Below are 13,778 nucleotides of genomic sequence, written 5' to 3'. Positions count from 1 at the left end.
TGAATTAGCGTGCGCATTTGCGTAATGCAACATAATACCATTTTCGCTTAAAGTTGAAATACAAAAATGTAACTCACCAGCTTGCGTGGATATTTGAGGAAAAGTACTCTCTATTGACTGTAGACTGAAAATAAAATGTCCAAGCCCAGGCAAAACCATGAAAAACGACGTTTTCTTGAAATTTTCTGACAAACAAGTCCAGACGTGTCCTCGGTTCCAGTGCCGGGTAAAAAAATATGGGAGGGGCTATAAAAATTTAAAGATAATGAAAGTGCTTTAAACTTAACACAATTAGTAATACTATCATTTACTCTTATTATTTGAGTGTTTCATTTAAAACTTATTCTCTTATAAACAATTGCACTCAAACTATATTTTACAATGAACTTAAAATTGAAAGGACCATGTTAAATGTATTTATTTAAGTGCATCACATGCAAAACAATATAGATTAAGTGCATTAAGCTTATACCAATGAGTTCTGTCTGCCACAGTTATATGATTTTAGTTTTACAAAGAAAATTAATTACCATAAGTGATTATAGCTAAACCATTTGAATGCAATTAACTTTTGGGTTTACAGTGTAGTCTTTTATGGAAAAATAAATAACATTATCTGTTTATTGGTTCTATATGACAAATATTTTAGTATAGGTATCGAAAAAAGTATTGTTGAAGTATCAATATTGAAAACCAAGAATCGTTAGGTAGAAGAAATTGTAACGGTACCTAGCTCTAGTCTTCACAAAACAATATAAATGCATTTAAATAGTACTCCATTATCTGCTGGGTCACTTTTGGTATATACTTTACATCCAACATGTTAAAACAATAGTTTGAAAGGAAATGATTGAAGATATCAATCAACAAAACAACAAATAATGATCAGTGGCCGATAGCGAGAGCTCATTCTGCTGCCCCAGACCCCTGTTCCTCTGAAACTGCACAGAAACAGCAAAAGGTTAATATGATGAAAAATGTCGGCAGGGTAAAGGCAAATGAATAGTAAATGGAAAAACAAACACATCTTCCGAAGGCCGTTTAGATTAGCCTCTACAAACAAGTTTCCTTTGACACAGGAAGCGTTGGTCCAGTATTTCTACTGTCTGTCTGACAATGTAACAAACTCTGTCATTACACAAGTGGAATAGTTGTTCAAAGTCACAGGTGTAATTCTGAACGATAATAACGTTCTCATTCGCATGGTGCCCTGTTAACCCCTTCCTCCATGCTCATCATTACTCCTCTGCTGTGATTGGCTGTGGCGGGCTGCAGGCTCTGAGAGTGGCAGGAGCTCGCCCTATTACGGCCAAGAGGGGCGGTCCAGCACACCCACCACAAACCAGCCCCCCAAACATTTTCATGTGCCAGGTAGGACCCCCTCCTCATCATCTCACTGCATCCTCTCTCTCACAGTGTCCATACTTAACCCTCTTCACTAACGCATATCATTAGCCTACATCATCTTTTACTTTCTCAAAGAGTAAGATGTTGTCGAAATGTGTTTATGCCACACACTGTGATTGCTCTTGGCATATGTCTCCCTTCATGTACAGTTATTTTATTTCCAGTTCCCTTTCCTCCCCATTGCAACACAACCCACTTTGTGAGTCTTGTTCAGCAGTGGTGGAAGTTAACTGTACTCTAACTATAAAGTCTGTGTTAAAGGAACAGGCCACCGCTTTTACATACTGAGATATGTTCTTACCTGAGCTTAGACTTGATGTGTACCTGTCTGGTCTTTGTGTGTGCCCTCAGTCACGCAAAAAGACATGTTGGGACATGTTGACATGTTTAATTTTGTGTGACTATACTTGGATCGTGTAACTACTCACGTAGCCGTATTTAAATAGGGAAAATGTGGAAGAGCTTGGTCGCTTCTAACTTTACCCCCGTTTGGAGGAGGCGAGGCTAAATGCGAACTACATCATTGGTCTTTTTGCATGATTGAGCGCACGCACAAAGTCCAGACAGGTACGCATTAACTCATCTACGCTAAGGTAAGAACATATCTCAGTATGGAAAAATGCTGGCCTGTTCCTTTAAGGCCAGTAGTTGTACCATCAGGGGGTCATTACCAAGCATTTGCATTTGTGCAGAATGAGTAGCAAAAGTGGATCAGCAGATTTTATGTGTGCATGTTTTACTCACGCATATCAGACTTGGGGCCTTAATACTGTAATTTCAAATGGTGAATTAGGTGCAACCTGCCCACAAAGTAGCATATGTTATTTTTCTGTTTGAATGACCCCCTTAGTGTAATAGTAGGTAGAAATGGCTGTGGCTGTTCAAGCTGTACAGATTGAAATTACATTTCCACCACTGATGCACTGTTTAGCTTCCTCCTAGTTCACTTCTCCATCTCCTCTGTCTCTCCTCAGCCACAGGGGACCCCAACATCTACAGGAAGCAACCCATCTATAAGCGAACGGGTACAGTGCAGCTAGCGCCGCCATAGTCTGCCTGTTAGCCGCCTGTCATTGTGCTTGAATACTCCATTACGCCGCTCTTATCGAGCTATCGGCGCCTACAGCAGCGGTCCATGATTCACTTTCGACTAAGTATTGACATTCTAGTTATTGCTGAAAATTGCAGTTGTCACACACACAATCAGATAAGTGAAAAAAAAATGATTAGCAGAAAAGGAAATGGAGATCAACTCGTACGAGCTGGTTTCTTGAAAGAAGCTGATAAGGATCAGACTGTGACTAATTGCGTTACTAAGTGGTCGCGTGTAAAAGAGCCGTCTCTAAAAGTGTGCCTGTGTGAAACTGTGTGAAATTCCTGTCTGGAGATATGGTCAGAGCGGTGCACCCTCTCAGGCGTGACAGGTGTTGAGTAGAGAGGACATAGGGGACACTACATGCACTAGAAACTGAAAAGCTTATTGGCAGACAGTATTATGGAGACTACAGTACGTAATCCAGACACAAGAGATCAGTGTACTATGTGTGCCTGTCCCAAACCCCGGATAACATGGTAAAAATGCAATAAGGGAATCCGATGTTGTATAATGTGGCAGACAGGCCCTTGGTGAGGGTCTCAAGATGATTTCGAAGATGAAATAAAAAGAAAAATGCCACTGTTTGTGTATAATGTATTGTGTAAAGCGGCGTATTATTTGTGAAATCCAGTCAAATGTCAAAACAAACTGCTTAAATACATGTTATAAACTTGTGGGGTATTCAGGGATGTTTGTGTGGCAATTGCTGGGGTCACGTTACAAAAATGTTTGGAAACTCCTGTTCTACAGGGCTAGCTATAGTTAAACGCTAATACCTGCTATTTCATTAGAACCTTTTTTCCTCCCTTTTATATTGGAAAGTCCCACCAGGACTTCCAAATCTCCTCCTCAGGGGAGTCCTGGCTTTAAAGATAGTAGAAAGTATTATCTACCTATGCGTTGTCATTCATTTGGAAGAAAATACTATGTTGACTATTTAAAGTAATTTGATTTCCGATTTACCCGTCGGGTTTTCAGCTTCAAATGTGCATCGTGGCTTAGTTTAAAACTTCCTTGCATGTCTCTCCGTACTGTCATTTGAAGTGTTTCCTTCTTTGTCTCCAAAGTACATCACTGGCCGTATAATGCTGCTTAAACAACTGAGCAGTGATTAATGTTCATTCTAAACCTTTTACTTTGCGATTGCCGCTGCCTCTCCTTGCACACAACAGAAGCAGCAGCAGCAGCGATATTGATCCTTGTGGGGTTTTATATCTTCCTAAACAGTTATTGATTGTCACTTGCTCTTGTTTTAACATTAACCATGATTGATGCGCAGAGTCAAGAGCGACTCTTGTGACTCAGAACATCCCGTTTGTTTTCGGTACCCAATGCATAACCCTGAATGTGAATCATTGTATTCTTATGTATGCACTTTTTGAAAAATTTTAGTTCTTGCTATAGTCCGAGGCCTGTTATGTACACTTTACTTTCCCTGTATTTCCTTCCCTTCTCCCTGTCTTGCATATTTGTCTGGTCTACCCTTTCCTCTGAGTAGAAAAGCTCGCTCACTGACATTTGTCCTATTTGAAGATGCTCTTGTAATGTATCCCTTTGTTTTACCTCTTTTTACTGCATCCAAATCACTTTATTCTCCCTCCACGTTCTGCTATGCTTTACCCGGTGGCCTTGGCTCTCTGTGAGTATCTCCCTCCTTGAGAAAAAGAAGTATGTCTGTATCTCATCCATCAATGTCTCTTGTTTGAAGATTTGTCGATGATTGTCAATGAACCACGTATTTGTGCTGGAATGGCTATTGTGTCTAGTGTTGTTGCATGCCACCTAACAAGGACTTCCATTAGCAATGTGTCGGTGGCATTTAACTGTAATATCATCCGTTTACACTGTTTACATTGCATCAGAATGACCAAGCTTAATGTACACTAATGATTTCACAGACTGACATATTGATCTGTAAGAATGATGACTGTTTGCTGGCCACTTTATTATGTACATTTATCCTAGCAATGCATCCTGAAACCGACGCACGATGCAAAAGTCGTCCATGTCCAGAATTCTTTGTTTTTAAAGCCTAATCAGAAATTGCAAAGAGCCCCATGCTTTGAATTGTCAGATCTGATGGCTAAAACAATTGAGCAATAAACCAAAATATATGACAGGTTATAGCAAACTAGCTTGCCTTTGTTTTTGTATTACCATATTGAAAAGAAGTGTGCTTGGATATGGATTTCTGTGCACAGAAATGTCATATTGATGTTGAGGTTTCTTGGGGAATAGCGGCAGAAACGGAAATAAATTGCATCCGAGATTTGACAAACGGTGTCCTTTAAAGTGGCCCTAAAGTGGATTTGATTGTTGTTTATATTTATGCACTCAAGTTTCCCTCTTCAGTGACACTCCTTCTTCCACTGCTAACAATGCTTTTTTCTCACTAGTTCAATCAATTTTTTTTATTTTTGATTTCAGATAATTATGTGGTGGATGCAGCGACCAAGAGCCGGACCAGCGAGGACATACTGAGGTCGTCTAGACTTTCCACCTACTCTCCTGAGTCATACAGCCAATCAGAGTCCGACTATTACAACTACGCCAGCTCTCCTAAAGGTACCGCACTCACAGAACAGATGACTCTTTCCACACTGTTCCCTTGTTAACACCGATGTGCTCTATTACTTTGTAGAAAAAAAGAGGTACTTCTGAGGCTACTTCTGACATTGCTTACAGCAGGTTATGAATATCAGCAGCAGCAAACTTCTTTGTGGCAGTCCCTCTGGCAGCCCCGTTAAATTTGGAGCTAAATTATGTAAAGATATATTTACAAAGATTGAATATGGTGCCTCTTTATTCATGAGACCCGAGGTTTGACATTGACTGAGGCGTTTTTGTCAATGTTTGTGTTTGTTAAGCTGGCCTCTGAGAGCCAGGATTACTTGTGTATTTGCACAGGATTTGGTTAAATTTGCTCTTCTTCCTCTGGGGTAAAATTAGGGTATCCAGATTCTGTCACATGAATGTCAATGTTAAAGGGACTAAATGGAGTTTAAAATGTTAAGTATTTTCCTCCCCCGACATGTTCCAGCCATGTCCTAATGTGGAGAATAAGCCCAGACCTGTTCACCACAGCTGCCTCTAAAATCCTGCAATGTCACTCAGACAAGTGTTACTTTGGGTCCGAAGTGCCGTCATGCACAAGCTTAATATAGAGATGGCAATTATGCATAAGACCGGAGGTGGCAGTAGTGAGTATAAAATGACCAACTTGCATCAAGCCCCTTTAAGTCATTAAATTGAGTAGTACTTTGTTTTGATCCTGATTCTGGAACATTGGGGGCTCTGTTTACAATGAAAATGTCAATGATGAAAGCGTGAACTCGTCTGAGGGAACAAACTAGCTTGGCCTGCATGGGTACAGACTTACTTTACCTATTATATCCAAAGACTTGGGATCTGGGATATTGTCTTGTCATTCCAAGTTCAGATGAGTGTGATTGACCCAAAGAGAGTAATCAATGAGGGACGCCTGGTGCGTGTCAACACAAGTTACCGACAAGAGAGAATCAGCGCCATCTTCTGCAAAATCAACAGACGGAACTTTAAATACAGTTAATCAAAGATGAGAGAAGTTATAAAGTGAGCCTTGAATGATAAGGGGTTATGGGAGAGTAAATGTCTCATTTGGGCGATGCGTTACGAAACATCTATAATTGGGTGGTGGATAAATTATTGAATTTGATTTCAGACATTCATGCATTTAAAAGAAAGTAGCTGAGCTTATCAGGCTCGGAACAAATATATACAACTCAATAATCTGAGTGTGGCCAACCAAAACCAATAACAAGGCTTGTCTATCAAAACAGTCACTTTTGGGGTAAACAAAAGTAAACTCACACCTTTCTATTTGATTTATCATTTTTGGAACATCTTTTCATCTCATTCTCGAGCGCTGACTTCCCCAGTCCAAACATCTGTGCATCCACACATGTTTAAAATGTCCCAAAATAACTGTGCTCTCTGTACTGATGTAAAAATGTCTCGTTTTGCGCAGCGTATCGAGCCCCAAGAAGGCGTTTTTCAACAGGAGGGGATGAAGAGGGCTGGAGCCACGGTCTTCAAAGAGTAAGGGCTTCATTATTCTCTGTCTCGCTTTCCACAAGCTCGTCTTCCAGCTCCACAGAAACATCCATAAATAATGCACCTCTTATGGTATAGTGCCTCATGATCTTTCTTTTCTATTTGCTTTTATTCATTCATATTTTTCGTCATTTCTCACTTCATTTTGCCCTCGTGTCCGTAATATTATATGGATTTTTTCTTTCTTGCTTTTCTTCGTGAACTCCAGATTGGGAGTGGTATCGGGAGGATGATCCTAAAGGAGGAGATGAAGGCTAGATCTGGTTCCTATGACAACGACCCCTGGGGAAGTCGGAGGAATTCTCAAAGTGGGAGCAAAGAAACGCTCAACACGACGGGCTACGTCTCCACGGCGTACAACAACACCGTCAACGGCTGTAAGCATCCGCCCTGCCCCCCCTGTGCACGAGACTGTTACTGCCCCTAGAGAAACGCCACAGCCTGGAGTCAGGGCTGGGTAAAAACAGTGCATGCGTTTGTGTGACAGTGGCTCAGTTGGTGAGAGCGTTTCGTCACTAATCGAAAGAGTGAGTGGTTAGTGGTGGACGTAAGGGCCGATGGCGCAGTTCAGCAGCCTGTCTTCCATCAGTCATGGCAGCTGTGGCAACGTATGTACACCACTCAATATGGAGTGAGTGAATAGTGACTAGTTAGAGAAGCTTGTCAGAATCAGAATAGATTCCCAAACTAGGAATTTTCTTCAGTGCAAATGTGCAAGATGAAACATAAAACTTGCTAGATAAATAGTAAACTACAGTATAAAAACTTAAAACGATACAGTATATAGTATATGGACCATGGTTTTTGCATCCTTAATGAAGTTTTAATATATTGGCATGCATGAGATAAAATATCTGTATTTTATTTGTACGTGTATGGCATCATTATATGGTCAGTTCCACAAATAAGATTATGTTGTTTAAAGGAACAGGCCACCGTTTTTACATACTCAGATATGTTCTCACCTGAGCTTAGACGAGTTGATGTGTACCTGTCCGGTATTTATTCTTGCACTCAGTCACGCAAATGTTTCTTCCAGCATAGGTATAGCGCCAAACTGGGATGAAGTTAGACGCTACCAAGCGGTTCCCCGTTTCCCCTATTCAAATACAGTTACGTGAGCCTTTACACGATCCAAGTCTAGTTACACAAAATTAAACATGTCGATTTTCTAAATGGATTAAAAGGGGCACTATATATGTAAGCGTAATAATACCTTAAAAGCACTTCAATGTCCGTGCAGTAAAGTGAGATATTACTGCATGGACGTCCAAGTGCTCCTATGTTATTACGCCTTACAATATATATCCACCCATTTTTATCCGTTTAGAAAATCGACATGTTTAATTTTGTGTAACTAGACTTGGATCGTTGTAAAGGCTCACGAAACTGCATTTGAATAGGGAAAATGTGGCACAGCTTAGTAGCTTCCCTTTTCACCCCAGTTTGACACTATACCTATGCTGGGAGAGGCTAAATGCTAACAATATTTGCGTGACTGAGCATACGCACAAAGACCAGACAGTAACTCGTCTAAGCTTAGGTAAGAACATGTCTCAGTATGTAAAAACGGTGGCCTGTTCCTTTAATGTACAAGCTGTAATTTATTGTCCCCGTAGGTAAAATGTGTCCTCAGCATTTGACCTTCGATGCTATGTTAAGCGTATATTTTCGTATGTTCATCATTCTCCACATTGTCCACATGAGACATTGAGTTCATGCTTTAAAACACAGCACACTCACAGACCATTTACAGTCCATGGACAAAACGGCAATTTAAATTCACCAACTTAACTCCACATGCTTTTGGACTGTAGTTACCGCTCACTTGTTTATGCAAGGTTCATTAGCATTTAAACAAAATGAGGGTAAATGATTATTATACATAGCTAAAGCAACCAACAAATAGTATGTTCCTAATTTCCATTTGACGTCATGAAATCATTGGAGAAGGTTTGTGAGACTTTTACTGAGGACTCTAAATAGAAAACACCCATGCAAATAGGTTCCTTTTCCAATGCAATAGGACCATTTTGTGACTGTATGTACTGTAACTATCGAATCCTCATAGAAAATCCTAATTAAAGCAGGCTTTTCAGTGGACCTGACTCCATTGAGTGCTGGTGTCAGGCAGAGAGTGGCGGTGAGGGCAGGTTGGCGAAGGTCAGGGCCACTTCAGGCTAAAGCAGTTTATTGAGTTGGAAACATGTTGAGCATTTCAAACAGCTGTAGCAGCAGATGTGCCCCGTCACTGGTGCGTGGATATCTGATCGCTCTCATTTGAAATGGTCTCGGGCTCCGTGAAAACACCGTCTAACCAGGTGTGACAAAGACGCACGGCTGGGAAAGAATAAAGAGAGCTTTGAAGTGACTGTTTCTGTGAAGGTCTGCTGAGTCAAGGCTCTTTGTCGTCAGATACAAGTTCGATTTCTTTTTAAATGGTTCTCAGGCAGTTATTTTTTTCCATATCCACCCACAAAGAAATGATATAATCCTTCACAAGATCTTTTTGTTCTTATTAATTGATGTTTTCACCCACAGAAACAATAAAGTGCCGTTTTATTTAACCCTTGATACTGTGATCTTAGACGATTCAATATCGCTGACAATTTTACCTTTTCTCAGTTTTGTTTAAGATTCCATTCCTTATAGAGCTTAAAATTAAAATGAATTTTGACTTAGAATATTTCAAAATCCCAGTTTACTCTGTGTAATTTAGTCCTAATTTATCGTAACTTTTTTGTCACATTGTCGCCGTGTTTTTAGTCGCATTTTTAAGCGTTTTTGTCATGTTTTGGTCTGTTTTTTCGTCTCTTTTTTGTCACTTTGTGGCCTTTTTATTGATTTTTCACAGCTTTTTTTCATGGCTTTTTTGTTTTGTTGTTGTCTTTTCCGGCACGTTTGTCACTTTTTTTGTCACTATCTTGATGCTTTTTTTGTTGTTGAAGCTTTTAGATTTGGGTAAATAATGTGGAAAAGGTGGAAAATATCTTAGTATTCTATAACTGTCTGAACTGAATATTGCATTATTATAACCATATATTAAAGAAATAATCGTAATAATCGTAATTGCCAAAACAAGACTCAAAAATATACACCTAACACTGCGATAGTGATGCTACTGTTAAAAACTGTTGTTTATTCAGGCCAAGCAGTGCGACTACCTCATGCCGCTTTGACACAGACAGCCTTGTGCAAATTGTCATCACACTTGTTACTAAAAAACACATTGCATAGGCTATAGTGGATTTGCAGTCTCCTCATCGAGCGTTTCCTGTCTTCACATCTTCACTGTGTTAACTCCGCGCTACGTCGATCGTCTCATTCATCTGAGCATCTTTCTCCCCTGCTCCCAGCTGCTGTCCCACTTCCTGCTTTATTTATGAGCAGTAAGACGGCTCATTAATGTGGTTTCTGCAAAGGGAGGGGCCATATGTGGAGACTGTTCTTCTTTTTACTTTTTTTTTTTTTCAGCTAACTGGTTAAGTAAATCACCATTTGATTTTTGGATGATATCATTTTTGCCTTTTGTGATGTTTTGTTATGTTAAAGTGTCCCTTATTGTTCAAAGGAGAGAGTACAAACTGTGCAACATTTTGAATATTTTATCAAGGACTTTCTTTGTGTAACTTTGATTTCTTTTTTCTTCACAGCTCCTCGGTCTCAGTACAGCAGTGAAAGTGGTGAGCTTGGTTTTTTAACATTATGCTGTGAAATTATGAGTTCAACATTATAGCTGACATTACCTTTAGATGGTGTGGTCTGTTTATGAACATGTAGTTGTGCTGTTTGCAACGTCTGCACTTTGTAAATTTGTGAGTTGGAAAAGAGCGCCATCTTTTGGTGTTCGTGAAGCAGTGTCGGCGACGGGACTGAAAAGAAATCACCTCCAACTGTGACCAATCCACAGCAGGGCTATATTTGCCAGGAGATTGATGATGAATATGCTGTCATGTGTTTTTTTCTGGATTCAAATGTACACCTTGTTTCCCTGTTTAGATTTTGGATGTAAATCCTCTTCACTTCCTGGTTATGGAAGAAATGGTCTTCAACGGGTGAGTCTATTTACATTGATTACATAGGGGTTCATTCATTCTTGTTATAGGACAGGGACACTAAAAGAAATGGTAAACGATAAAGACCGTATACCTGAAATACCACATATACCTTTTTTTTGTGGATTAATCATTTTTGGTCATGTGTTGTAATATAATACTTGTGAATAACAGACATTGTTGCGCTATTATTGACAGTACTTCCTGAAAGTGCTTAGAAACTCATCCCTGTGATGCACTGGGATGTCAGAAATGTGTTTGGAATGAGTTTGGACCACAACTAACAAACTTTAATATATTTTCCTCTCTGATTTCTCTGCAGCCTCAGAGTGCTGATTGCTACCAATATCAGTATGACAGCTCCAGTGAGGTCAACTGGGGAAACAAAGGTAATGATGTGGTGGATTTAAATAGCTATAGGTCTTATCACATGAAAGCAAGTAATTAAATTATTTGTCTCCTCTTCTTTTTTTTCTTTTTTTGCAGTTGAATATAAGGTATGCTCAAACTTTTAACTTTTGTGTCATGTTTCTGCAAAAAGCAACACATCTCAAGTGTGTGACATTGCTGTATATCTTCCCTTTTCAGGTTTATCCTTATGAAATGCTAATTGTCACCACAAGAGGGCGCAGCAGACTGCCACATGATGTGGACAGAGCCAGGCTGGAGGTAAGCGTATGAATGAAATAACTATCAGTCTACTATTGCCTGTTACTGACGCTGATGCATTCACTTTTGATTGATGACTACAACTAAATACTACATACTTCTAACGTTGCTTTGTTGTTGTTGTTCTTGTTATTACTACAAATGGAAAGTGGACGGAGTCTGAGGGATTGATCTCAAACAAACAGTAGTAGCAGTTCATAATTCACTTCCTCTTAAATGTACTTGCTCCCAGACGTGTTAAAAATGTCATTTTCTACCTGAAATTTCCTCAAAATATACATCACAAATCTTGCCCATGCAATACAGGTAAGCGAGAAGGCGAGAGGTATATCTTTGGAGGCCAGGGAACCAGTGCACTCCATTTAATGTGAGGCAACGTGGGACAACAACAACCAAACACAAGAATGCCTTACACTTGTATTTATTATTAAATATATATTTCTTACAATTACATACAGTATTTGTATTCTGATAACTGCAAACACTCTTAACACTACTAACTCGCAAAATGCAGAGCAAGTTCATTTGCAGAGCATAGTAAGCAAAGTAATTCAAGTTGATTGACGGAAGAAGAAGTATGTGTAGAAATACATCTAATTAAATTTACTGTAAAAGGCAAATAAATTAATGAAACATAAATAATAATTATGAACTGAAATAAAATTTGAGGATTTGCAACATACTTGGACTGCTATTACTGATACTATTACTGCATGTGAAGAACAAAATGTTGCCGTCTTGCCATAATATTCAATGAGAATATTTGCATTGTGTTTTTCAGCGGCATTTGTCCCCAGAGGAGTTTGGTCAAGTCTTCGGCATGACCGTGGAGGAGTTTGACCGACTGGCTTTATGGAAAAGAAACGAACTGAAGAAACAGGCGCGACTGTTTTAGTCACGGCCTGGTCACATAATAACATAGTTACTAACAGAGACTTATGAAATATATGAAGGATCCACTAGACAACTAGGACTTCCGCTGACTTTCACTGCCATGGCTGAGAGACTGTTCAAGACTTCCTCAAAAACCAAAACAGTGGTCACACCAGCGTGGACCTCTGAGAGAACGGGAGGACAAAGACAGATGAACTGTGTAGCGCAAGCAATAGCAAAAGACTTTGTAATGCTTTACTTTATAATAACTACACACTATTAAACACGTTTGTAACACGTCTGTAAGCATTGGAAAATACCTAATACATCATTTATAGAATATTTATAATGCGTTCCTCAACATTTGTTTATCGTTTACGAGGATCTGGAAAGATGCTTTGATTAATTGGCTAATGTTGAAAAAGAAGGTTTAAGTCTATTTTTGTTATAGGCGTTTAAAACATTCATAGTCTGGGCAATAACGTTAATAGTTTTTCGTGCTTTTGTGTAAATGATAACTAAATGATGAGGAATATATTGTAGGCAAAGACTTTATGGATCTCACAAAAGGTAAATGGGCAAACAATATAAAGGTATCTTATGTACAATGAATACAAACGTTAAAAAAGGAACAGAATAAATAACCAACTTAGAACAAATGTAACAAAATAAAAAGTCATTGTTGCTAAGAGCTAAGTTTACACTCATAGTGAAGGTGATTGTGATGATAAAGTGATTCTTACTGCAAACATTAGCAGATACAGAGGTCATTCCACATGGTTTCACAAAAAAGAGGTTATTTCACAGTTACTTTACAGTAGAGTTTGACAGTCAGTGGCCAAGGGCCTCAGTCTGCCTCTCAAGTATCTGCTCAGCTCTTCTACAGTCCCGTGCAGTGAGCGAGAGGTGTTGCCCATGATGGATGAGAGCTTGGGTAATGTCCTCCTCCAGAGTGGAGTGGGCAGCCCAGGACAGAGCTGGCCCCCCTGACCAGCTCGTTCAATCTTTTCCTTCCAGCGTAGTCTAGCTGTTGAATAATTCAAGTATACGAAGCAGTACAAATGCTTAATAGTGTGTAGTTCAAAGTGTTATAAAGCTCCAAGACTGTGTTGAAGATGGTTGTTTGTGATATCTAGATATGACGAAGGACCAATGGGGTTCCTGTGAGGAAAAACAAGTGGATCTAAAAGAGACTTTTGGCTTTGCCTTATTGCATCTCTAATTTACAGTGTGCAGCACCAGCAATCTGAATTCATAGAATGTAGAAACAGAGGATTCCTGACACTTTATCTGAGTGAATGGTTTATCGTGAGAGAGAGTGAGAGTGACTTAGCTTTGCTTTTTTTAAGATGCAGTTTGTTTCCCCTTTTTAAGAAACGGTTAAAGATATCGGAATGCAAAAACCTATTGAGCTCAGTCTGAAAAAGTGGGGGTACTGTGTGCAATGTATATACAAAACTCAGTTAGTAGTAGTTTTAGCTAAAAAACCTGACCTTCATTTTTATCCATCCATCATTTTTCTACCGTTTATCCGGGACTGGGTCACAGAGGCAACAGAGATGCCCAGACTTCCCTATCAACACACA

General features: G+C 39.4%; 1 protein-coding gene across 10 annotated transcripts in view; it reads left to right on the top strand.

Annotated features, from left to right (window-relative positions):
• Window positions 1-12,780, top strand: part of ablim3 (actin binding LIM protein family, member 3) — a 61,493-nt gene extending 48,713 nt beyond the window's left edge. For 2 of the 10 annotated variants that reach the window (XM_079556218.1, XM_079556210.1), the window contains 10 exons: window positions 1,276-1,371; window positions 2,382-2,432; window positions 4,931-5,068; window positions 6,510-6,580; window positions 6,804-6,972; window positions 10,249-10,278; window positions 10,595-10,650; window positions 10,973-11,050; window positions 11,239-11,319; window positions 12,101-12,780. In XM_079556218.1, the coding sequence (XP_079412344.1) occupies window positions 1,276-1,371; window positions 2,382-2,432; window positions 4,931-5,068; window positions 6,510-6,580; window positions 6,804-6,972; window positions 10,249-10,278; window positions 10,595-10,650; window positions 10,973-11,050; window positions 11,239-11,319; window positions 12,101-12,214 (884 nt within the window). In that variant the 3' untranslated portion in view covers window positions 12,215-12,780. Of the gene's footprint in view, window positions 1-1,275; window positions 1,372-2,381; window positions 2,433-4,930; window positions 5,069-6,509; window positions 6,581-6,803; window positions 6,973-10,248; window positions 10,279-10,594; window positions 10,651-10,972; window positions 11,051-11,136; window positions 11,148-11,238; window positions 11,320-12,100 lie in introns of all 10 variants that reach the window. The other 8 variants (XM_079556212.1, XM_079556213.1, XM_079556216.1 and 5 more) reach the window with 8 other exon arrangements.
• Window positions 12,781-13,778: the final 998 nt, after the last annotated feature.

This window comes from Gobius niger (assembly GCF_951799975.1).
Source record: "Gobius niger genome assembly, chromosome: 5".
In the NCBI taxonomy this organism is placed as follows: domain Eukaryota; kingdom Metazoa; phylum Chordata; class Actinopteri; order Gobiiformes; family Gobiidae; genus Gobius; species Gobius niger.
This window is presented reverse-complemented; position numbering and strand designations above follow the sequence as displayed.